Genomic DNA, 26,190 nt, shown 5'->3' on the forward strand with positions numbered 1-26,190 from the left:
AGACATGTCAACTTGAGCATGTGACATCCTTTTCCTTTCTACCCCACCTCCCCAGTGTGTCTTGACTGATAAGGCCATTTTCAGATTGACAGTTTAACATACCTCCTGCTGCCCTTGGCTTCCAAGACAGCCCAGCTGTAGTAAGCTCAGGCTCTCGTTCCCTCCTCTGTACATCTGCAAAAGCAGCCAGTGACCTCATGGTGCTGATCAGAATGCAAATTTCTATTTTAAATATCTGCTAGTTTTGCTATTCATCACAGCAAGAGCTACCACATGCCCAATAAATCTTTCTCCACTGCTACTGTGGCTCTTTGAAAAGATGGCCGTGAGTGGAATTTTTCTGACTTACAGATAAAGAAAATATAGTATGCACCAAATCCCAACAGATGTTCCATGATCATTCAAGAAGCTTAATTCAGTTCTTCCAAAACAGAAATAGAAGGTCCTGGGGAGATGGCTGTGTTGGTAAAGTGCCTGCCACACAAGCTTGAGGAGCTGAGTTCAGATCCCCAGCACCCACATAGAAATGGAGTGCCGTGGCACGTGTCTGAAATCCCATCACTGAGCAGATCCCTGAAGCTTTTCTGCCAGACAAATTGAGGAACTCCAGGTTCAGTGAGAAATCTTGTCTCAAAAACTAATGTATCAAGCAACTGAGGAAAAAGCTCACCATCTACCTCTAGCACACACACACACACACACACACACACACACACACACACACACACGTCTGCACACCTATGCATTCACACACATACGAACATGTGGATGCCCATCCACACACAAGAACAAATGGTAAAAACGAATCTGCCACGTTGTCTTTGATTGTGCCTCCTTCTTGAGGAAAAAATAAATGCCATGTCTGCTGTTGCCTTTCTTCTGAAAACAGAATCTTCTCCTAAAACGACCACAAAGAATCATTCCATCTAGTAATAGTCAAGGTACAAATAAAACCTGGAGTCTTGGCTGTGAGTTACCCCCCCTTAAATTTTTAGTCCTGATGGCTACTTCTGTATGGTAACCAGTACCTTTGAAAGCACAATAAGTGTGTGAGAAAAAAAAAAGTTCTCCCTGTGGATTGTATACTTGGTAACTCTTTGTCATGTTTTTTTTTAAATATTAACTATTATTTCATATGGCAAACCAGCTATTCTGAAGGCTGGACTCTGACAGGGTAGTCTACTATGATGTAGAGTTGGGATAGTTTGGAAGCATAGATAAGCTTCCCAACAGGGAGGAAATAGATCATTACTATTGATAGCATTTAGAATTGTTGGAGTATGGTGGTAATGGGAAGAAGTCCCTGGCTGGGTAGCAGCTCAGTGCTAAAGCCCCTGTCCTCTGTAGAGGGGCGCTGGGCTTCAGTACCCTCACTGCCACACCTCAAGAAGAAAGAGCCCCTTCCTCCCTACATCACATCCATGCTTCATGGCAAAACTTAGCAAGTAAATACCCCCTCCCCTTGCTGTATACTCCACTGCTGTGTTTCCCTTTCATGATTCCCACAAGGGTAGGATTACATAGCCTCCAAAGGGAATGAGAGGAAATGACCCTTTCTTTTCATTTTGAAAATGCTCACCAATTCTGCTGATTGAATTTCATGTCTGTTCTGTGAAGAGATACATCATAATCTCCCCATTCCTCTGAGGGCCACAGATTTCAGCTTGGCAGTTACTGATGCACATAAAATTCAAATCAGAGTGGAAATATTTTAGAACAACTTTAATCCATGGAGTCAAAGGTGGATCACGCTGGAAGAAACTCCTGCATAAGTGACTCTGACCTCTTTAATGTAGGAATCCTAGCAATGACTCCCTCAAGGAGCTCTAGCTTGACTAAACCATTTTTAACAAACTTACATTTACCTTCCACTGTGAAATGTCCTCACCTCCCAGTCACTGCAATACTTTAACGGATTTTCTTCTGACCACTGAAGGCACAAATTTTGTTGTTTTTTTCCCCCACTGGAAACACTTATGATTTATTATACATGAATTACTCATCAATAACACTTGTTAAAAAGGACAGATGAAGGACTCGTATGTCAGCTGTTGACATTATTTTCAGAGCCGGTTTACAAACTGCACTAAAATTAGTCTCATTAGTTTTAGTTACATGGTATCATTCTGTGTCAAATGTTTTCATTAGTATACACCAATTGTACGTAGTAGTGGGCGGAGGAGTGCATCTTGGCTGAACTTGTCACTCAATCTTCTCTGCAAATATGGAGAGTCAAAAGGCCCTTCGTGAGGCTTCCTTCCCCAGAACACAAGAGAAGCCATGGAGATCTGGGTCACGTCCGCAACTAACTATGTATCTGCTTAATACCAAAGGTCCCTGACTTGTAACTCTCCTTATCCATCTCTTGCAATGCTGTATTTGAGGTCTTGATTGAGATCAGTTATCAGCCTGGTCTTATGAACACTACCTAGGGATTTCTGACCATCTATTAGTCATCTTGGGCTACTATATTAAAGTACCATAGTATGAGTGGCCCAGAAACAACAGAGTTTTATTTATCCAGTCCCAGATAAATCCAACATCATAGTGCTTATATAGTTGGGTTTTGGTGACAGCCCTCTACTAGGGTTTTAGACTGTCACATGGCAAAGCTTTCTGGGACCCCTTTTATTAAGGCACTAATTCCATCCATGAGGACTCTACTTCATGATCTAGCTAGGTACCAAAGGCTCCATTTGTTATCACCATCAGTTACAGAAGTGTTAGTCTCCCAGAACTTGAACTTGAGAATGACCCCAACATCAGTCCATCCACTATCCTGTTGGGAATCATCTTTATTCTTTCTTCTGTAAACATCTGCACAGCAGAACGTGAACTGGGTCTAAAGGAAGTCACAGCAACATGAGTAAAGTGAAAGGTACATAGCGAATGGGAGCAGGGTCACCTCAAGGACTGGGCTGATGTCTGTCCTAAGTGGAATCCCTTTCCTACCCCATCCTTGTCAATTTCTATGTTAGAGACCTCCATGGGAGTGAAAGAGAGAGGAGATGGGTACCATAGAAATATAAAGAGCACCCAAGGGTACATTGGGGTGACCTCAGCTCTGCATTTACAGAAACTCCTCAAATTCCTGGCTCTTCATTACAAGTAACTTGTTGGATATTCAGACTGGAGGTGGGTTTGATAGGCAATTAACATAAAGTTAGAAAACTGAAAAGCAAGTCCAAGGAAAGGAGAGAAAACAGGCTCATCTTCCACTGGACAAGAGGAAAGTGAAGAGCCTGAAGCGAGCCTGAATGGATTGCACAGCAGATGAGCAGGCAGAGGGAGGCATGGGCTTGAGCATCCCTGAGCAGGCAGAGCCGGTCCTGTGATTGGGAAGGGGCCCTGGAGCCCGCCGGAGCCCCAGCATGGCATGCAAAGGAATTTAGAGCAGTTGGAATTGAACCTAAAACAGAAAGCCTGATTCCAAGGTTGTGCCCCCAAAAAATGGCAGAACAGGCAACTAGAAATGTTGAGAGGGCAGCTTCCTGGAGCCACTCCTTTCGCAGGACACTGCAGCCAAATGTAGGGAGCAAACTGTTGAGGGGGGCAATCTTGTTTAGAAGAACCACCTGGGCTTTCTTCATCATAGTGAGTGTGGCTTCCTTATCAGCGAAGCTCTTAGCTTTCCATTGAAAGGACAAATCCACACCAGTCCTGGGGGGTGGCGGGGAGAAGAACCCTCCTCTATCTGCATAAAGCACTTTGAGGTTCTGGATGGGGAACACTCCATGACACAATGGCCCAGCAGAATGACTCACTTAGAGTCTTACAAGAAGTGCAAACACTGCTTTCCACTGGCAGCTTCTCACAACTACCAATACAACCCAGGAGCGCACTACAAAAGAGCCAGGGGAGCAGGGCGTGCTGGCACACACCTATAACGCTAGTGTTCTGGATGTAGGGGCAGGAGGACCAGGAGTTCGAGGCCGTCCTCGGAGACCTAGCAAGAATGAGACCAACCCAAGCTATATAAGACCCTGCCTCTAAAACAAAGAAAAAAGAAAAAGAGCCACCTAGTATCACACTGCTCAGGAATAAGCTAGGGGGAACATTAGCATGACACTTCCCCCCTGAACTCTGACAGAGGGAACATTATTTGCCACCTCAGAGACAAGGGTTGGACAGTAGGAGAGGCTGGCATCTCTGCAGTAATTACAAAAGCAACAGCGGATTGATTCAGTCTCATGCCAGTGACTTCACCAGTGTCTCCATCCTTCCCCGGGGAAGGAGAAGGAAAGAACACAGTCCTCTGGCCTTGAGGTTGGGAGACCTGGAGAAAGGGCTGAAAAGAACAATTGGAATCGTAGCTACACTGCAGGTTTCGATGAATTCCAGGAAAGTGAGGTGTTCTGCCAGGAGCAGAAGTCTCAGATGGCTCTCTCTGAAAGCTCTCTAGGGACTACAATTTCTGTGAGAAATTCTTATTGGCTTTGTGATATTACAACATAGAATTAATTGCACTGCTGCCTTAGAGGAACTGACATGCGGAGTCTCTTATCCCTGTTGAAGGACAGTTTTATTACTTTTCATCACTTTGGGGCTCATAATATTTTCTCTGTAGCCATGCTCTCTCTAAATGCAGTGTTGAGATAATTTTATGCAATTATATTTCTGACACGCAGTATGATTGTTCGAGGTGATTGCTTGACACACGTAGGCAGTGTCTGCAAATGGCAGCACGTGAAAAGAGATATTAGCAAAATGTCATCTTCACTTCTGCAGAAAGGCCTGTCCCACCACGTGAGGAAAAGATCAGATGGCCCTAAACTGCTGCTGCACATTTCAGCGCTCACTTCATTTCCCCTGCCCTCCCTGCCACACAAGCCACCTTCACCCAGCACTTTCACACATGCTCTTTCTAACTTAGAAAAAAAAAAAATCACACAATGGGTAGATCATTGTTATTCAGAAAACTCCCAGCCCAAGGCAACAGCTCATGGAAGCCATGATGAGGTAAAATAAGAGCTAGGGGGCTGAAACGATGGCTCAGTGGTTAAGAGCACTGGTTGCTCTTCCAGAAGACCAGGGTTCAATTCCCAGCACCCACATGGCAACTCAGCACCATTTGCAACCCAGGGATCTGATGCCCTCTTCTAGTCTCCATGGGCACCAAGTACACAGACAGCACATCGATAGGCACGCAGGCAAATTATCCACACAGAAGAATTAAAGAAAAGAGCAGGGAAGACTGGATGATGTCACATGAGCTCCTTGTCCTTGGCGTCCCGAGACTTATCTGTAACCCTCCAACTGTGTATTCTTTAGTCATAGAGGAGTGGCGGAGAAGAGGTGGCCAGCCATGGCAGCTTATTGAACCCGTGGACGGATTCCACCCCAATGAGGTAAGTGTTGCCCCATGGTGGTCGCCGAGGCTATCTGCTTGGTTTTCTAGAATATATGCATTTGTGTGTTGGTTTTTATCCTTATTCATTCCCAGAAGGATTTTTAGATAGTGTGCACACATAGGTAACACAGAAAATTCAGTAAAATAATGTGAAAAATCAGAGAGAAAGCGAAATAAGGTACCAAATTTACCAGGATCTCTGATGTGGTTTCTACAGTTCATAAACTATGTGGAGGGCAGTCCTGAGGAACTGTCCCAGGAGACCTACAAAACCTGCTCAGGGTTCTCTAGTGGCCAATGAGAAAAGAGGCATCAGCCATGCTTTCCATAAAAAGAAAAGTAATGCCTAGAGGAAAAAAAATGCAGGATACGATCAAAATACATTCTACACATGTATGAAATTCTCAAGAAAATGAAATGTATTATCCTTAAAATAGTAATAACTGCAAGGATCCCTTTAAGTGAGATGTCTGGAAAAAATGGCTCTCTAGAAAGAACAATGCTTTAGCAATGTCCTGCAGTAAGAACCATTCCTCCTGACAGAGTCCAAGCAGCTCTGTGAAGGGAGGGGCTGTGCTCTGGCTCCTTCAGGACTCACTGGAGCTGAGGGCTGGGACTTAGGAAAGCTTGTCCCCACTCCCCTCCCATTAGCCTGCCTTCAGCCACAGAAGCTCTACTTTTATCCGTCCCATGCACTTGACTTGCTTGTGACATTTCTATTTTAAAAAGAGAAGAAAGCGTGGGGGAGTTCTTGTGACATCTGAAAGTCCTGAAAGCTGGTTCCCCACAGGGTGGGATGGCCATTTGCCTCAAGCAGTCCTCGGTCACCATAAGCACTCTGACCCAGCTTCGGTCAGCATGATATGGCAATGGTAAGGCCCCCACCCCCTGGCTGAGTGCAGGAAGAGCCAGATAGCTCCTTAAGAATGTGAATGAAATTCATCTTCCCCAGCCCTGGGCTCAGCAATTGTCCATGGGCATGGTGAAAACTTACCTCAAAAGGAAAGAAAAAAAAAAAAGCATGCCTAATGCACGAAGAGCAATGAAGACCTCAGTGCACGGTAGACTTGAAAGAGAAGATAAATATCCACCTCCCTGTTTAAAACAACCAATTTTTAAAAATCTTAGTAATACACTCAGAATACTGAATTTCTGTGTATTCAATAAATGAGTTGTTCAGAGAATTGTTGGCCAGAAACTCGTAATTTGGATCTGGTTCCACAAGAATGGTGCCTTTGTTTATTTATTTGTTTGTTTGTTTGTTTGTTTGGAATAATGTGAAGCTCCACCCTCTTTTTTAGAAGAGGGTGCTCCTTGTGTTCCCTAGGCTTCCGGGTCAAACGATCCTTCCAGCCACAGCTGCCTATCTACTTAGAACTAAAGACAAGTGGGACACTTCCTCCCACTGAGGTAGGAGTTCTTGAGCTCCTCTTGGCACAACAGCATTCTGGTTCTATAGAGGATGGGGATATGAAAAGGTGGTCAGCCATGGTGTCAACTAAAACCAAACACAAAGAAGGTGCTTAACGCTCAAAGAGAGCTTTGTTTTGTCCCTCGGAACATACTTGTTTGCTCCATCAAATATCAGTCTGCCCCTGTCTGACTCTTAAAATAATTTTAGAGTGCAAAGTCTACCAAATTGGGAGACTATCCCAGTCTGCATATGCTTTACATGTAATTGGTTATTGAACTCAGGGTCCTAACGATGCTATGTCCCATAGTCTTAATATGATTCCTATAGGGTTTGTTCCATACGCATGAGTGAGTGATAAGTGAGTGAACACGGCATAGCCATGTCTAAAGTGGACAGCAGTGGGATGCCATGCTCAAACCCTCCTACCTATCATACATATTGAGCTGAAAAGTCCAGATTGGCGACTTGCCATCCAACAGTATGTGTTGAGTGCCTACCCAACTGTCAGAACTCAAAAATGAACAGGAAACCACTTTTGTTGCTTAAGATTATAGCATACAGCAGGGGAGAGATGAGGAAATAATTAAATACCATGTGGTACCTGTCTCTAAGTGTGCAAGCAAGAATGATGTCATGGGGGATGAGATGGGAAGGTGGCAGATGGTTGGAAAGGATGGCTGCAGGATGCAACAGCATGACTAAGACCACGGATCACAAAGGGAATGAAGAGGTGGGAAGAGCTGCAGAAGTGTTCTGAGCCCAGGGAGCAGCAAAGACCTGAAGATAAGAGAAAGCTAAGAGTGCTGGAGGGGTCCACATGCTTCAGCGTGGCTTGGACAGAGAGATGTGAGTGAGGTGGAGAGGGAAGAAGATTCGAAGCAGATCCCAGGAAGCCTGCATGGGTTTCTTCTTTTTGCATGAGGAAGGAGGCCAATGGATGTTTCCAAGCCAGAAATCAGACTTACGTTCCTAAAAGATAACCATAGTAGGACTGGGCTGTAGCTCGGCAGTGCAGAGCCTTTCGGGAATGGTTGAAGTCCTGGATTTGATGCCCTCACCATATGTACATCTATACCTATGTCAATATCTACAACTGTATCTGCAGTGTCAATATGGACAATTCTTAGTGAAGGTAACTGGGAAAAAATAGAAAGAAATGAAGTCAACCCAAGGCCCTGATTCATGGCCTACAGACATAACATAGCTCAGCCTTGTAAAACATCTGCTTGAGTCTCTGAAGTTTCAATATCCGAAGAGTCGTTTAAAACATCACTGGGCCCAAAGTCAGACAAGAGGAAATGGAGGCCTTGAAAGAGCCACTGGCATTCACCAGATCCAGTTACCCTCAGGTCCTCCTCAGCCATGTGTCAACATCTTTGGTGCCTCTAGCCTTGGCAGCCTCATCCACGGCACAGTCTCTGCAAAACAGTGTCCTCCCCCATCACCATCGGGCAATTCCTCAAAGCCTCCTCTTCAAACTCCCAGACAACATCTGACTCTACAGAGCACCAAGTTAAGGAAGTAGGAGGCCTGTGAACACATGAGCAGGATGCAGGAACGCAATTGTTTCGTTCTGAAGACAAATTGTCTCTATCCAACTGAGAAAAAAAAAAAAAAAATCATGTTACAAGCAAGGGAGTTTCCATGAATCAAGCCCTTCACCCCTGAACCTGTCCACTGCCAGAGACACACAACACGGAGCCAATGGGTATATTTAAGAGCGTAGCAGTCTCCAGATCTCTGTTGGCTTCAACTTTGTAAGCTCATAAGACACAAAAGCCCTGGGAAGGCTTATGGTCCCACATGACAACTAGGCAGAGACTGAGAGATGCAGAAGGACACAGTCTGGGCCGGTGAACCAACTTGCCCAGCAGTCACTTCCTCAGGCTGGTCTCGGGGGCAAACCAGCAAATGCCGTGTATCTAATTCGCTGTTTGCACTGACTAACAAACACTCATTCGCTACAGAGAGCCTGGAGCTGAACCTAAACTCCTTCTTAAATGTAAGTGCTTAAGTATATCTTACACAGCTGCCATGTTTTCAGTTTTAAAGTCAGTTTTGTCCACACATGACCAGCTCCAAGAGACTGTTTGGGGCAGGTGAGGAGGGCTGAGGAAGAGAGCAATGCCCTCCTGCAGCAGAGGGCACCCGGCCACAGTCTTCTCTGCAGGGCTCTGAGGAGCACTCTGACTGCGGAGAAAACACTAGCGGGAGGATTTTCAGCTTTGGTCTGGTAAAGTCTGCATTAAATTTAGCAGCTGTTCAACTTCAAAGGCATCAAGCCATTTTAAGTTTTCAATGAAATCTATCTAGTCTGGGTCTGAATTGTATTTGCTCTTTTTAAAATATTACAGAAAAGAATAATTTTTTGCTTAGCATTTTCTTCTATGGTTATTTCACTAAAAGGTTCTTGATTTTATAGCAAAAAAAAAAAAAAAAAAAAAAAAAAAAAAAGAAGACAGAAAACAAAAATAGACTACGGAGAGGAAAGGTGGGAGGCATCCAGATACTCTCCAGCCAGGGCCGCTGCTGGTATTCTGTCCTCCTGGTGTTTCTTAGTCAACTTTGGGAGGAGGGCTACACACAGATGTATTTGCTTGAGAGGTGGGCATCTCCTGAGGAAGTACTCCTGTCGATAGCAATACGGTTGGCCCAGGAAGCATGGCTTAATTTGATGCTTGTCGTCTGAGGGAGGAGACATTTGCAAGCTCTAGGTAGCATTGGCCAGCAATTCACCTCCTCCAGAGCACTGCCCTCCCCACCCCAGTGTGAGATCAGGGCTTGCGAGTAAAAACTGAAAGAGACACTCTGCCAGAAACTTACATAAGACAATGGAGAGTTACGTCCTTGCTTTGTGGACTCTCCTACGACAATTTTAAGGTAGAACAAAGAATTTTCAGTAGATCTGGAGATATTATGGTTTTAGCAACATTTGGGCTTCTGGATGACAGAAGCATTGGTCACACCTGACAGAGCAGTACAGCTCCTTCAGACATGCTTTCCTTTGGAGAATGAGCCAGATACATGGGCAGCTGTACACATGCAGCAGTGCCCGCTGAGCGGATAACGAGCCTCCGTACAGCCAAGACCTCTCAATAACACAGAGGCAATGAGTCACAGAAACGGTGTCCTTACTGCTCATACCTTCACTCTAACCATATAGTTGCCCCAAAAGCATGAGATTTTTGTGGAATCTTTCATTCTCACTACTTTACTTGAACCCTTATGGCTGAAATGGGTCATTTACTGAGCTGATAATGAAATCCAATCAAAGCTACCACTACTGGCCTCCAAAAACTACACATTCAGTATATATGCACAACAAGCCTCGGAAGCAGTGGTTCTCAACTATAGCATATATTGGGATTTTTCTGGGGCAGAATGGGAAGCTGTATCTCCTGCTCTTTCCATGGTTCATCCTGTGGGTTGTTTGTGTATAAGCCCAGGAAAGGCATTCTTTCAGAAAACACACTCGGTGATGGAGGCTTACCCTGAAAGATACACTCTTAGGACTTCTGTCCTAAAGCCTTTTCCTTCATAACTAATGCATGAGGAGTTGCTAGCTGTAAAAGGGGATGACAGCATCCTATGCATGCTGCTCTGTGATGTCTAATGTTCATCGTTTAAAAGTTTGTTCTGGGGGGAGGGGAGGAAAGCAAGATTCCCTTGCAAACCTTTAAACTAATTATATTTTCTGTTTTTAACATCAAACTAAGAAAGCATAGAAGAAGGCAAAGTGAGTTCTTAATCAGAGCAATTTCATTCGAGATCCCCAGTATCTCCTGGGGTCAATATAGATTTTTCCCAATCCTCTTAATTCCCAGCAGTGATCGCCAAGTACTTGGCACAACTCCAGATCATCAAGCAATTAAATCAACTTTGTTTTTACAGCAGGAAGCTGACTTGAATTCAGAAACCGCTTCTGGCTTCACTGTGCTATGAAGTGCAGGTGTTTATATGCATGTTATGACTTACACATGAAATGCTCTCCACAGGCCCATGTTTGTAGAGAGTTTGTCCTTGGGCGGCAGTGCTGTTTGTGGAGGCTGTGCAACCTTCTGGACTGTCCCTAGCTAGCAGGAAAAAGTCACGTAGGAATAGGTCACATTGACGGTTACATCTGCCTCTGTTTTCTGATCCACCAAGATTTGACCCACTAAGATGTACACAGGTCCCCGCCACGAGCCCCCACCGACACAGATGAAGTGGCACCAGCAGCTGTACTCCTTCCTCGCCATGATGGACTGAAATCCACTAACACATGGGCAACTCGAAGCCTTGGGGCCTTAACTCACTTCTCTCAGGTGTTTGGTCACAACAGCGAGAAAAGTTAACTACAACATTTGAGCAAGGAAGTGGCTCTGAGAAGTTTATTTAAAAAAAACAAACAAAACAAAACAAAACATGGGAGACCTACTGTTAACCCAGAGATCCCAGGTACCCGCCCCACTCTGCCACTTTCTATGGACTATTTCATTCCACGAATGTGTTCAATGTGGCAGTGAGTGAGTAAACAGCCTAGGTACTCTCCTGCACTGGGGGGGAGGGGTGGGCATGAGGAGACTCTCTCAAACACTAGGAAAATATGTAATCAAGTTTCCATCTAGTCGGACGATGGTGGCTGACACCTTTAACCCTAGCTCTCGGGAGGCAGAGGCAGGCGGATCTCTGTGAGTTTGAGGCCAGAGCAAGTTCCAGGACAGCCATGGTTACACAGAAAAACCATGTTTCAAAAAAAAAGTTTCTGTCTGTAAGATAAATGCAATCTGATGGAGTACATTGCATTGGGTAAAGACAGCAATGTAAAACTATATTTACAATGAAATAAACCAACATGGAAATGTGAAAATGGAGAGCCAAGTAAGTATATGGGAATAACGCAGCTCTGTGCCTCTGACATACTCTTGGGACTGTTTACCAGAAAGAGTTCACTTTATAGGTTGCGCATTACACTTTAGGATAAAACATATTTTAAAATACTATAAGTATAGATGAATACACCATTGTGTGTGTGTGTGTGTGTGTGTGTGTGTGTGTGTGTGTGTGTGTGTGTGTGTGTTCTAAAAAGACCTATACCCAGTGTTAGGAAAGGATGCCTCCATTCTAATTACAGATCATTTTTTATTCTGTTTTTCTGTTTGTTAAATTTTCTGTCCTGGAATGTCTAGATACTGGCTTAATTTTTTTGAACTATGAATGGAAGCAAACAAAGAACTCACACTGTGCTTGAGAAACAACTGACTTTTCGGAATAAAGGGAGTGAAAGACAACTATGTGTCTCCCGGTGTATCATAGGAGTGGCAACAGACAATGGGTAGAGGAGAAGCCTGCAGAGAGCACTCAATGAAGAGAATCGAATGAATGATGAATGAATGAGTATAGTAGATCATTCCCTCACAAGTCTCTAACACATTGGCATGCCAGTCTCACTGTAGACACAGCATTTCAGCACTATACACTCATGAATACATTCGTCTCTGTTAAAGTGACAACCAATTCATTGCTTTCAAACCAGTCACCACAAGCTCAAATCTGAGCTCTTTCATTTCCAGTTTCCTTTTCCAGTTTCGTGCCTTCACCCCTATCTCTTCCCTTATTAACATTAAGGAAATAAATGCCCACAAAGGCCTTGTTAACCTCATAGTCATTAAAAAGACTACTTAGGTGTGTCAAGTTGAAACTCTAAAAAGCATGCCAGGAATTTTCCACAGACTTAGAAGCAGCATCCTTTATAGAAGAATGCCAGGAAAAGTAGCCAGAAGGCCAGGCCTCTGTCTTCAAAGACAGGTTGTGCCTTGTGTGAGAGATAATTTCCCCCAACCTGATAGTCATCTTGAGCCTTGCTCCTGCTTTTAAGTACAAAGAAGAATGTGTGTGGTATATGGGTGGATGTGTGGTGTGTGGACAGATGATGTGTGGACTGTGCGCATACAGTGTATGTACATGTTTTATGTAGTATGGTGTATGGATACTATCAAAATCACACACTTATGGGAACATAAACTAGTGTAGGCACTGAGGAAATCAATATGGAGGCTCTTCACAGAGCTGAAACTACCCTGTGATGCAGCTGTAGCCATCTCAGAGAACACCTGAAGGCTTCTAAGTCAGCACACCACAGAGACGCTTGCACATTCATGTTTCCTGCCATGTTGTTCATAATGGCCAGTGTATGGAGGCTGCCTAGATGCCACGCAAGAACAGATGGAGAAAATGCACTGTGGTACTCAATGGAGTTTTCTTCAACCGTAAAGAAGAATAAAATCACATCATCTGCAGAAAAGTGGTGTGACTGGAGACCATCGTGTTAAGGGAGATATGTGTGAAAGACACGAGGAAAAAAATATTCCTTTTTCTCTCATTTGCATAATTTAGATTTAAATATATATGTATATGATGAAAACAGAATAGGGGCTACATGGGAGAGGATAAAGCCTAATGATGGGGGGACAAAAGAAGATCTAGAAAGGAAAAAAAAAGACAAACATCATGTATTCTCATTCATATGCAGACCCCAGATTTAAGGGTTGTGTGCATGAGTGTGTGTGTGTGTGTGTGTGTGTGTGTGTGTGTGTGTGTGTGTGTGTGTGTGAGATCAAACAGAAGGGAGTCTGTTCATGGAGAAGGGAGTGTGAGTGATATGATGAATATGTGAAGTACAATGATATGAAAATGTCATAAGGAACCCCAGTACACATGCTTACTAAAAAGTCAATAAGAAACAAAATGATCATGTGCTTAATTGGATGCATGGCTGGGGGTGGGCACATGATAAGGTGTTTGTTTGGCATGCACAAGTTGGTATTGAGTTTGAGCCCCAATACCTGAAAGTAAAAGTCTAATTGGATGGATTTTTTTAGGTCCACTTCAGAAGGGTTTAAAATACATACAAATTCTGGGGCTGGTTAATGCAATGGCCCAGTCTGTTCTGGTTTTTTCTAAGAATTACTAAAGTGTTACACACAGCCTAGACCCAGAAAGAGCTTTTGATCATTGGCTCTGCCCTACATATTGTGCAATTTTGGCCCGCAGAGCTCCGGAAAGCTACCCAGTATCACACAGCACTGTCAACTGGCATGGTGAACTGTCCTTGAGGACAGTGCCCCTCCTGTTCCATAGTGTGTCCCCTCTCAGACCCTCCGCAATCACATTTCTCCTGATTTCAGCCTTAAAAATTACTGTTGAGATAGAGCCATTTGGCACTGAGGATCAGCCAGGCCCATTTGCTAAATGTATCATCTGCTGAGGAAAAGCCTCCGCATCCAGGGCACATGGAGATGGGCAGAGGACAGGACAACCAAGATGACCCTGCTACCACTAGGGACAAAGCGAATCTAGCATAAAGCTGCAGAAGCCAAGAAAGCGGCATGTGGCAGAAGAGCCAGTGCTCGGCCTGCTGTGGCGGACACGAGCCAGGTCTTGTTCCAGCCAAGCAATCCACGTTCCATGTCTTTTCCAGGATCCAAACCCCAGCGATCTACCTGCCCACTCTCATCTTCTGGATGCCAGGAGCTCCCTGACCACACCATTTTCTTCCCATGTGCTAAATGCCATCTGTACACATCATGGCCTCTGCCATATGCACAGCTTCCCTGAGAAACATCCAGAACCAACCCTTGAAAGCTAAGCTTCCCCCAAGAGGGCCTGTCCTTTCCTATCCAGGCAGAGTTGGTATTTCCTCCCCTTCTGGTTTGCAGTTTTCCCTCACAGCCCTCCAGGTGTGGAGCCATTCCACATATCTGGCTCCTGGACTGCTAGGTCAGGAGTTCCTCCAGGAGAGGCTTCCTCTATTTATCAGCATCCAGGCCTTAGGCCACCAGAAGGAATAGCTGCTAGCTGTCTATTGGAGTGCAGGAGTGGTTTTTGAGAATATATACTTGTTCTATATTTCCAAGTCACAAACTCGGGAACTTAAAACTCTGTGTGTGTGTGTGTGTGTGTGTGTGTGTGTGTGTGTGTGTGTGTGTGTGTTACTTTGCCGTTTTTGATGATCATAGCTTAATTCAGTCCTGTTTTTAAGGTGTCACAAAACTAAAATCAAGTGTGTTACCCAGGTTCTGGGGTTATTTAGTGGCAAAACTGGGGAAAACAGCATCACACTCACCTGGGTTGATAGATTCAGCATTGGACTGAGGACCCAGCTTCTGCTGGACCTTAGCTGGAGGCTAATGTCAGTTCACAGCTTCTTGCATCATCAGCCAGGCAAGGTCAAGTTCTTTATAAGGAGACACAGTCACTGAAGTGACTGCCGCTCATTATCACCATATGGCTAAGGACAAAGTGATAGGCCCCACCCACCTCAAGGGAAGAGATCAGATACGCAGAGATGGAAGCCAGGAGTGCAGGAATGGTTCTCAGATCTTCCCACCATAGACAATGCTGAGTTTTGAACATGAAATATCCCCCAGACTCTAGTGTTAAACTCTAGGTACCCCAACTCATGGTGTGATTACGAGAGGTGAAGTAAACTTCAGGAGACAGAACCTAGCTGAAGCAAGGGAGTCCCTGACAGTGGGCTTTTAAGGAAGAGCTTGTCACTGGCCCCTGCCAGTCTCCTCTTGGCTTCCTGGCTGCCGTAAGGTGAACAGCTTCCCTCTACCATACTCTTGTTTCATGATCTGTCTACAGGCCACAGGCAAAAGAAATCCTTCCTTTTTTAAAGTGTTTCTCTCAGATAATATTAACAGTGATAAAAGATTTAAGACAGACAGAAAAACAGAGAGAGAGAGAGAGAGAGAGAGAGAGAGAGAGAGAGAGAGAGACTGAGAGAGAGCTAAATCTTGACAAGGTTGTTTGACAAGGTTTCATGCATACTGGGTTGGCCTCAAACACACAAGCCCAAGGATGAACTTGAGCTTCTGATCCTCCTGCTTCTTCCTCTTAAGTGGTGGGATTGGGCATGTGTCCCAGTGCTCTGTTATACGGCACTTGGAGTAAACCTTGGGCTTCTGTGTGCAAGGCAAGCACTCAGCCAACTGAGCCGCATCCCAAGCCTGCTGGTGGGTTCCTCACTGTTGAGTCTCTCTTCTCCCTCTGGCTCTCTTGCAGGTGGCCTCACTGCTGCTGGCAGATCGTGTCTGGAAGAAGATACAGCTCCAGTGGCCTCATGTCCTGGGAAAGGAGAATCCATTCAATTCTCAGATTGAAGAAGTGTTTGGAGACCAAGGAGGACACTGAGTGTCTCCAGAAGGAACATCACTGCAGACCAGAAAAGTGGATAAACCCTCCCACCCACCCACTCTAGGGGTCGCTGTGCCACAGCCCCAGAGGACCCTCTTCAGTACCCTTTCTGTGGACCACTTTTCTTCCAATTGGAGACAGACCTGAATGACTCCCTCTGCTCAACCCTGAAACACTCTTTAAGAAAGTGCTTTGGGTTGTTTCCAGGTTCTGGCTATTACAAATAAAGCTGCTATGAACATAGTTGAGCAAGTGTCCTGGTGGTATGATTGAGCATCCTTTGGGTACATTCCCTAGGGTGTTATAACTGGGTCTTGAGGTAGATTGATTCCCAATTTTCTGAGGAACCACCATATTGATTTCCAAAGTGACTTTACAAATTTGCATTCCATACAGCAAGGGAGGAGTGTTCCCCTTGCTCCACATCCTTACCTGCATAATCTGTCATTTGTGTTGTTGATCTTAGCCATTCTGACAGGTGTAAGATGCAGTCTCGGAGTCATTTTGATTTGGATTTCCCTGATGGCTAAGGATGCTGAACATTTTTTAAGTGTTTCTATTGGTGAAATTATTTTGGCCACTCCACATAGTTAAAAGGATATTTATTTAATGGAGTAACTCACAAATTAAGTGATAGGTAGGTCGCAGGGTCTGGGGAAGGTGTACCACAGTCCAGCGGTGTTCTCTGGAGCTCTGCTCGGTCCACCTCCAATGTTCAGCGTCCCAGCACAGAGAGAGCGCACAGAGAGAGCGCTGGCCCATCCAGCTCTCAGGTCTTGAGGAGCCTCCCCTGGCCCCACCTCATAGGCATAACACTTGCCAGAGTCTCAATGGGGGTTGGAACTTCCAGATCCAAGCTGGAATGGCTACCCACTACATCTCCCCCTTTTTGTCTAAATAAGAAGGTTCTAAACTAATACAAGACTATATACAAAGGAATGGTTATCAAATATTGTCCAGGAATAATGAGAGATAATGACCTAGATAAGATGGAACTACAACCAATGCAAACAATATCAAGCAAGAAACACATACTAAAATCCAGAGAAGTATAGAGCATAGGTAAATGGCATGTTATAAAGATCATTCAAAGGTGTCCTATCCTAAAGGACCTGAATCTAATACTTAATATGTTCTATCTAAGATATTATATATACTAAGTTCTAATTATAACTGCTAGTCTTCAATCCCATCAAAGACCTGAGAAGGAACATAATGGTACCTGAGAAATGGTAGATGGATGCAAGCAACTTTCGGGAATCTTGCAAGAGTAGACCAAGACAACTGGCAGCCTGGACAGTCACCTAATGTTTCTCAGCATTGTTGGTGCATTCAAATTGGCTACAGGCCTAGAGTATCTGACAGACCATTTTCAGAAGCAGGAATTCTGAAAAACCATCTTACCCTGTCTTGGCAGAGTACAGTGGTCGCTTTCCTTGTATCCTGCTTGTCCAGAAAGGACAGCATTGCATTTGTACTGTCAGCCATCAAGGCAAGGGCAGTTCTTTGCCCAGTAGGCCATTTTGTGCCAAAAAGACAAATTTCCAAATGGAAATGTCTTAGAAGCCCAACATTCTCTCGGGATCAATTGGTGGAGCCAGGAGCAATTGTGTCTCACATCAACAGAATTCTAAGTTATTTAAATGCCATATTCTCTAGGTCTATGAAGTGTTTGAAGATTACCTGTCCATCTGACCTATGTGTCTGTAAATCTGGATGACCTAACTAATGTAACTATAGAGATGACAGGCATAGGTGACTATAAATCTATAAGTCTTATCTACCGAAATAACCTAAGGACTAAGGCTTCACATAAATCAGGTAAACAGTCTATAAGCAAACATATGGTGAAGAACAATGACTTCAAAATTGTGACAATACACAAGATATTTATAACAGGGGTAGGAATATATAGTGTGATATGCAATATGACAATAATCTTAAATATATATCAATATACCAAATGTCCTAAACAGAAGTAGAACATATATAAAGTATGACAGATATAAATTTACATTTGTATCAATATAAAAATGTTTCAAATAAGAGTAGAACTCAGGAGGCAGAGCCAGGCGGATCTCTGTGAGTTTGAGGCCAGCCTGGGCTACCAAGTGAGTCCCAGGAAAGGCGCAAAGCTACACAGAGAAACCCTGTCTCAAAAAACCCAAAAAAAAAAAAAAAAAGAGTAGAAATATATGTACATTATAACAAATATAGTTCTGTATTTGTATCAATATACAAATTATCTTAAACAGGAGTATAAAAATAGTTTACATTTGTATCAACATATAAGAATCCATAACAGAGCCGGGCGGTGGTGGCACACGCCTTTAATCCCAGCACTTGGGAGGCAGAGCCAGGTGGATCTCTGTGAGTTCGAGGCCAGCCTGGGCTACCAAGTGAGTTCCAGGAAAGGCACAAAGCTACACAGAGAAACCCTGTCTCGAAAAACCAAAAAAAAAAGAAAAAAAAAAAAAAGAATCCATAACAGTACAAATTACAGTGCAAATTATCTAAGGTTGCTATTTTACTAAATTTGTTTACTAGTATATACAATGATTTACCATCATATCTTATACCTATCCATTCCATTTCTTCTCCTCCCCCCTTTTTTTTACAATACTGAGTCTAATATTTTCTTCCACCCCCAACCCTATAACCATCATCCATAACCCTGAGAATTATGAAACCTAAGGGAGAAGGGGTGTCATTTTCTTAGAATTGAGAGAGCGCACAGAGAGAGCGCTGGCCCATCCAGCTCTCGGGTCTCCAGGCACCTCCCCTGGCCCCGCCTCGTAGGCATGACAGTTGCCAGAGTCTCAATGGGGGTTGGAACTTCCAGATCCAAGCTGGAATGGCTACCCACTACATGTTTCTCTGCCATTTGAGATTCTTCTGCTGAGAATTCTCTGTTTAGGTCTGTATCCCATTTTTTAATTGGATCATTTGTTTGTTTGTTTTTTGATATCTAGTTTCTTGAGTTCTTTATATATTTTGGAGATAGCCCTCTGCCAGACGTGGGGTTGGTAAGATCTTTTCTCATTCTGTAGGCTGCTGTGTTGTCCTATTGGCAGTGTTCTTTGCCTTACAGAAGCTTTCTAGTTTCATGAGGTCCCATTTGGTAATTGCTGATCTTAGTGTCTGTGATACTGGTATTATGTTCGGGAAGTTGTCTCCTGTGCCAGTACATTCCGCCACTTTCTCTTCTATTGGGTTCAGGGTATCTGGTTTTATGTTGAAGTCTTTGATACACTTGGACTTGAGTTTTATGCAGGGAGATAGATATGTGTCTATTTACATTCTTCTACATGCTGACATCCAGTTATGCCAGCATCATTTGTTGAAGATGCTTTCTTTTCTCCACCATGTAATTGTGGCTTCTTTGTCAAAAATCAAGTGTCCATAGGTGTGTAGATTTATATATGGGTCTTTGATTTGATTCCATTGAGCCATGTGTCTGTTTTTATGCCAATACCATGCTGCTTTTATTACTATACTCTGCAGTAAAGCCTAGATGCCCCTCAACTGAAGAATGAATAAAGAAAATGTAGCACATTTATACAATGGAGTATTACTCAACTGTTAAAAACAATGGCATCAGGAAATTTGAAAGCAAATTGATGTAACTAGAAAAAAAAATCATCCTGAGTGAGGTAACTCAGACCCAGAAAGACAAACATGGTTTGTACACTCTAAGTGAATATTAACTGTGAAGTAAAGGATAACCATGCTACAATCCAAAGATCCAGAGAGGCTGGGTAACAAGGAGGGGCCCAATGGGAGGACACATTAATCTCCCTGGGAAGAGAAATAGATGTAATCTCCTGGGTAGACTGGGACAAGTAGTGATGGGAACTTGAGAGGTCAGGTTGGAGTGGGTGGAGGGGGAGAGCGCTGAAAGAAATTACTGGAAATGGGGGGGGGGGGCTTTTTTGGGTCAGGTAGAAACCTGATGCAAGGGAAACTCCCACGAATCTACAATGATTACCCCAGCTCAGACTCCTAACAATAGTGGATACATAGCCTGAACTGGCCTTCTCCTGTGATCAGATTGGTGACTGTCCCAATTGTCATCAGAGAGCCTTCATCTAGTAACTGCTGGAAACAGATACAGAGACCCACAGCCTAACGTTAGGCTGAGCTCAGGGAATCCTACTTAAAAGAGGGAGGAAGGATTGTAGGAGGCAGAGGGGTCAAGGACATCACAAGAAAACCCACAGAAACAACTAACCTGGCTCATAGGAACTCACCAAGTCTGAACCAACAACCAGGGAGCCTGCATGGGACCAACCTAAGCCATCCATATATGTGTAATAGTTGTGTAGCTTGGTCTATTTGTGGGACTCCTAACAATGGGAGCACAGGCTGTCCCTCATGCTTTGGGTGGCTCTTGGGAAACTATGCCTCATACTGGATTGCCTTACCCAGCCTAAATACAGAGGGCAGTGCTTAGTCATACCACAGCTTGATATTCCAAGCTTTATTGATAGTCATTGCAGGCCTGTCTCTTTTTGAACAGAAACAGAGGAGGAGTGGATTGAAGAGGGGCAGAGGGGAGGTAGGAAGAGGGAATGAAAGGAGAGGAGGGAGGGAAAATAAATTAAAAAAAACCAATCAAACAAAAAGAAAGAAAGGGAGAGAGGGAAGAAGAGAAAGAGAGAGAGAAGAAAGAAAGAAAGAAAGAAAGAGAGAGAGAGAGAGAGAGAGAGAAAGAAAGAAAGAAAGAAAGAAAGAAAGAAAGAAAGAAAGAAAGAAAGAAAGAAAGAAAGAAAGAGAGAGAGAAAGAAAGAGAGAGAGAGAGAAAGGAAGGAAGGAAGGAAGGAAGGAAGGAAGAAAGAAAGAAAGAAAGAAAGAAAGAAAGAAAGAAAGAAAGAAAGAAAGAAAGAAAGAAAGAAAGAAAATTAAAGAAAGAAAACAGTACACGTTGGGGATCACTCCAAACAAGGCAATATCTGTGCCTTTCAGTAATCTATTGTTCCACAAGAGGCTTCTAAAATGGCAAACCACCCCAGGATGCTCATCAGCTTACCAGTATGCACTTGAAGGTAGTCTAGAAAGCTGAGATTCCTTCTAGAAGAGTGTAGGTATTTGGCATACCTGTACCAAATTTTCTTAGGAAGTAAGCTACTAAAGACTCATCCTTTGTAGTAGTCAACACAAAGTCAAAATTTATAGCTTCTGTACATTTGGATGCTGGAACCTCCATTAAATGAAGATGCTTTTCTTTAAAAAGCTTTTCTTGAATTCTTTAACTGCATAATCTGTGTCTTTCTTATAATAATGACTTTGTGTCATATTCTATAGAAATAATGTTTAAAAATAAAATGTCTTTCTTATTGGTATTATTAATAGTCTCTTATTAAATTGTTCTCTGATGAGTTCACACATATCTACAATGCATGTGGTTGCTCTCACCCCCACTCCCGTCCTCTCCTGTTTCTCTTCTACCCCTGTTAACTCATTGCCTCCCTGCAAATCCTATGCCCACTTTCATGTCTGTCTTATTTGTTTTGAGACCCACTGAGTTTAACCAGGGCTGTCTTCACAACCATGAATTTGGAACTATCGCCTGGAGTCTGGTGGGCTCCCCAGGGGCAACACAGCCGAAGACAACACCTCCCTTTCCTCCAGCATACATCAATGGCCAATAGTTCCCCAGGGAGGGGTAGGTTTATTGATAATTTTAGGGAGTCTTTTCCAGCTGCATAAATCAGTATGGGTAAAGTTATGTACCATACAAGATTGTTATCACATTGGCATACCTGGACCAAATTTCTTTAGGAAGTGAGCTACTAAAGACCCCCTGTTTGTAGTAGTCAATCCTCAAAGTTTACAGCTTCTGCACCTCTGGATTCATTCAACCACAGATCAAAGGGATTGAAAAAAAAACACAACTGCTTATTCCCTAACAATACAGTGTTAGAACTGTTTGCACAGTACTCATATTAGATTAGGTGTTATAAGTGATGTGGCTTTGATCTTAAATGCCTCACAAAGGCCCATGTATTACAGGCTTGTTTCTCAGCTTAGTAATCCCGGGAGGTACTGAAACTGTTAAGGGGGTGAGGCTAGTGAAAGTATGAGATCATTAGGGGCCCATCCTCAAAAGAGCTTGTAGGACCCCAGCTCCTTCCTCTTCCTTCATTTGTTCCCAGCCATGAGATGAACTCCCTACCTGTTTCCACCATGATGTACATCCATGTGTCCAAAGTAATAGGGTTATTCAGTCATAAGCTAAACCCTATAAAATAGTGAGCTACAACTAACCTTTCTTTTTTTTTTTCAAGACAGGGTTTCTCTGTGTAGTGCCTTTCCTGGAACTCACTCTGTAGGCTGGTCTTGAACTCACAGAGATCCCCCTGCCTCTGCCTCCCTCATGCTGGGATTAAAGGCATGTACCACCACTGCCCAGCCAAACCTTTCTTTTTATGTGCATTATCTTGGGCGTTTGTTATAGTAGTGGATAACTCACTTCGCAATAAATCGTCTTGAGATGATTTCAAGTGCACAGGAAGATCATGTCGATTCTATATAAATGCTATACCATTCTCTACAAGGAACTTGAACCTGGTTAGAAGTCCTGGAGTCAATCCCCCCAGAGATGGAAAGAAGACTTGAGCACAGGTTGAGGCCTATATATGCACAGGAATTCTGATCAATTCTAGCAAACACCTTCTTACCTGTGAGTAACTTTACTCGGCCATTTCAAACATGCCACAGATTTGGGATTCAGAGTTTGCACACCCAAGCCCAACTGTGCTGCCAGCATCCTCCTTTCTAGCAATCACATTTGTCTACATTCTATTCTGAAAAGTTTGCTTGGTATATAGCCCAGAGGCATGAGATAGTTAACCCCACAGTGGGAAATAGGGACTAGGGAAATAACATGTTTCCTCTGTTAGTGGGAAGTCTGTGAACTTCCCAGCATCAGCCCTCTTTACTCACAACAGGGACCCTCTGAGCATATTCTCACAGCAGTGCTGCCCCCACTCACATATCACACAGCCCTGATTCCCTTGTCCTGCTTCCCATAAGCCATCTGCACCCAAATCCTTGTCTCAATAAACACAAAGTTCAAAGGATGGTGTGGGCATGACTGTGCCATTATCTCTCAGCATCTTCACAGTGCTGGTTCCAGGATCCCTTGTAGATACCTAAATCCTCAGATGCTCAAGTCCCTCATATAAAAGATCATGGTCTCTGCATAGAACTTACGTGCATCCTCCTACGTGCTCTAAATTGTCTCTAGGTTAATCGTGACACCTAATAAAACATAAACGCTGTAAATCACTATTGTAGTATTTAAGGAATAATAACAAGGAAAAAGTCTGTTTCTGCTCACTATGAACATAATTTTCACAGACCTAACTCCACAATACATGATCTGCCCTTGCTTGAATCCACAGTTGACTGAATCTGCAGGCACAGAATCCTCAAATATCAAGGGTTTGTGCTTCATGCTTTATCATTGAATGTATTTCTGGCAGCGAGATACTGGGTACTATTAGAAGCCAACTCGCCTGCTCGCTGTGCATACCCGATGACTCAAAGACAGTGTCACCAGCTATCTTCCAGTTCCATACATCTCGTATCTTGTTCCTCCTCCGAACACCTAGGAAGAGAGAACCTCAGTTGAGGAATTGTCTCCATGAGATTTGCCTGTGGGGATTTCTGTGGAGCATTTTCTTCATTACTGATTGATGTGCTTGATCACTAATTACCCGTGGGCAAGCCCAGCCCACTATAGGTGGTACCACCCCTGGGCAGGTGGTCCTAGGATGTATAAGAATGCAGACTGAAGCCGGGCGGTGGTGGTGCACGCCTTTAATCCCAGCACTTGGGAGGCAGAGCCAGGAGGATCTCTGTGAGTTTGAGGCCAGCCTGGGCTACCAAGTGAGTTCCAGGAAAGGCACAAAGCTACACAGAGAAACAGAGAAACCTTGTCTCGAAAAACCAAAAAAAAAAAAAAGAATGCAGAATGAGCAAGGCAAGAAAAGCAAGTCCATAAGCAGTGTTCCTGCACAATCTCTGCCTCAGTCCCTGCTTTGGCTTCCCTGGACAATGCACTGGAACTTGTGAGTTGTAATAAACCTTTCCTCTCCACAGTGTTTTGGGTCAGTGTTTAATCATAGCATCTGAAAGCAAACCAGGACAGCTCTATACCTTCGTCATGATGCCAATAGACAAGAGCTGGCAATAAGAGAACTGTGGACACAATTGACCACAACTTCAGCTGCCACAGTTTGGACCTTGACTGTCTGCTAAAGGCCTGTGTATTAAAGGTGTAGTCCCAGCCTGTGGGCTATTAGGAGGCGGTAGAATTTTTCAGAAGTAAGATCTAGTGGAGGGAAGTTGGGTAACTGGGGGAATGTCAAAAGGGGTTGTGGCACCCAAATTCTAATTTTGCTTCTCTTTTTCCTATGTCTCTATCTCTTCTGTAGATAGATAGATAAATAGATAGATAGATAGATAGATAGATAGATAGATAGATAGATAGATAGATAGATAGATAGATAGATAGATGTAGATATAAATATACCCATCCCTGATGCCGTGAGGTGAGCAGTCCATCTGCTCCATCTTCCTGCTGCCATAAGGTACTTTGTCTCCTCAGGTCCAAAGCCACAGTGTTAAGTAACCATGCGCAACCTCTGAAACTATGAGCCAATGTGAAATTTTCCCCCTTTTAAATTTATTCTCTCAGGCATTTTGCCAGTGACAAGTGCTGATACCACATAAACACAGACTGTGTGCCTCCCATTTCAGCTTTCCCGGAGCTGAGTTTGATGAGGTGTTATGGTTTGAGTATGGAATACACCTGTCCACTGGATTTACAGAAATCTATGAAACTATAAGTCAAATGAAGTGAATGATTCTCCAAGGTGTTTGTTACAGTAACAAAAACCACCAACCCCTGTAGTCTTGAGATTTTCAACATTTGTATCCCAGTTGGTGGCACTCATTTGGGAGTCTATGAACCCTTTGGATGATGGGGCCCAGCTTTCAGAAGTAGGTTGCCAGGGTTGAAGGCTATAGCCCAGCCCCTGGTCCCAGTGCCCTCTTGGCTTCCTGGACACTGTCATGAGAACAAGCTCCTGCTGACACAGATTGGTCCACGTCTCTGTGCCTTCCCTACTGAGGGTCTAAAGTCCTCTGAAACCATGGCCTACACACATCTTCCCCTCAGCTGCTGTTGTCACAGCAACACAAAGGGAACAAATATCAGGGGAACAAATGCTCCAGGGTCACCTGATTGAGAGAAAATATAAGACGGGAAGATACTATGTTGAAAACACCTTGCTTTCACAGACTTTGCAAATACACATGTGGACATATTTTGAAGTTCTCTTCTTGGAAGGGACACAGACTTTTCAGTTGTCCAGCCACGACAGTTCTGTTCATGGGTGATTTGCCGGGTTATATGTGAGCATTGATTTGGAGGGATAACAAACTTTTAAAATGTCACATCATTCATTTCTGCCCCACAGTATCATTCTTAATTCAGCATAACCTGAGCATGCGCCCTGAAGGCAGATCCACCAGGAGCACCGGCATACTGCCAGGAGCTACTCTTTAAAGGAGACAATAAAAACGAGGAACATTAATTTGAGAGTGAAAAGCATGGTGGTGTGAGTCTGGAAGCCTAATGTACTCACTTCCCAACATGTCCTCTTACAAGATCTTGCTTTTCACATAACTCATTTCAGTGTTTTGGCATCTCATATTACTTTTAAGCACCAATACTTGTTACGATGTTGTTTTATTCCTGGTTTTATTTGAAATTTTAATCATTCAGTCTCAATAAAACTCAGAGAATGCTGCACTAAAACTGTTTATTCCTTTAGCAAGAATTCTATCCACTCCTCCTCATTCAAAAGCATCTACATTGAGGCTAGAGATGGTTTCGTAGTTAAGAGCACTGGCTGCTCTTAGTGAAGAGCCACAATTCCCAGCATCCCCATCATGACTCACAACTACTTGTAAATCCAGTTCCATGGGAATCTGACACTCTCTTCTGGCACTAGGCACACACGTGGTGCATACTCATACATGGGAGAGAAACACCCACACATAAAATAATTATTAAAAATTTTTTTAAAGCTTCTTATTGTTGCTCTAACTTCTGTTTACCAGAATACACATGAAGTTTAAAGTTGATCTTCTTCTGCTTTGCTGCTGGATGAGGAAGGGAAAGCTAACAGAGGGTTCATTTTAAGGTCTTATCCTCCAGGTGGCCAAAGGGAGC

General features: G+C 43.7%; 1 protein-coding gene across 1 annotated transcript in view; it reads left to right on the forward strand.

The window, feature by feature from the left end:
• Nucleotides 1-16,187, forward strand: part of Aoah (acyloxyacyl hydrolase) — a 206,510-nt gene extending 190,323 nt beyond the window's left edge. Inside the window, exons 20-21 of the mRNA XM_006988896.4 lie at nucleotides 5,272-5,348; nucleotides 15,813-16,187. Of these exons, the coding sequence (XP_006988958.1) occupies nucleotides 5,272-5,348; nucleotides 15,813-15,941 (206 nt within the window). The 3' untranslated portion in view covers nucleotides 15,942-16,187. The remainder of the gene's footprint in view (nucleotides 1-5,271; nucleotides 5,349-15,812) is intronic.
• Nucleotides 16,188-26,190: the final 10,003 nt, after the last annotated feature.

This window comes from Peromyscus maniculatus, chromosome 5 (assembly GCF_049852395.1).
Source record: "Peromyscus maniculatus bairdii isolate BWxNUB_F1_BW_parent chromosome 5, HU_Pman_BW_mat_3.1, whole genome shotgun sequence".
In the NCBI taxonomy this organism is placed as follows: domain Eukaryota; kingdom Metazoa; phylum Chordata; class Mammalia; order Rodentia; family Cricetidae; genus Peromyscus; species Peromyscus maniculatus.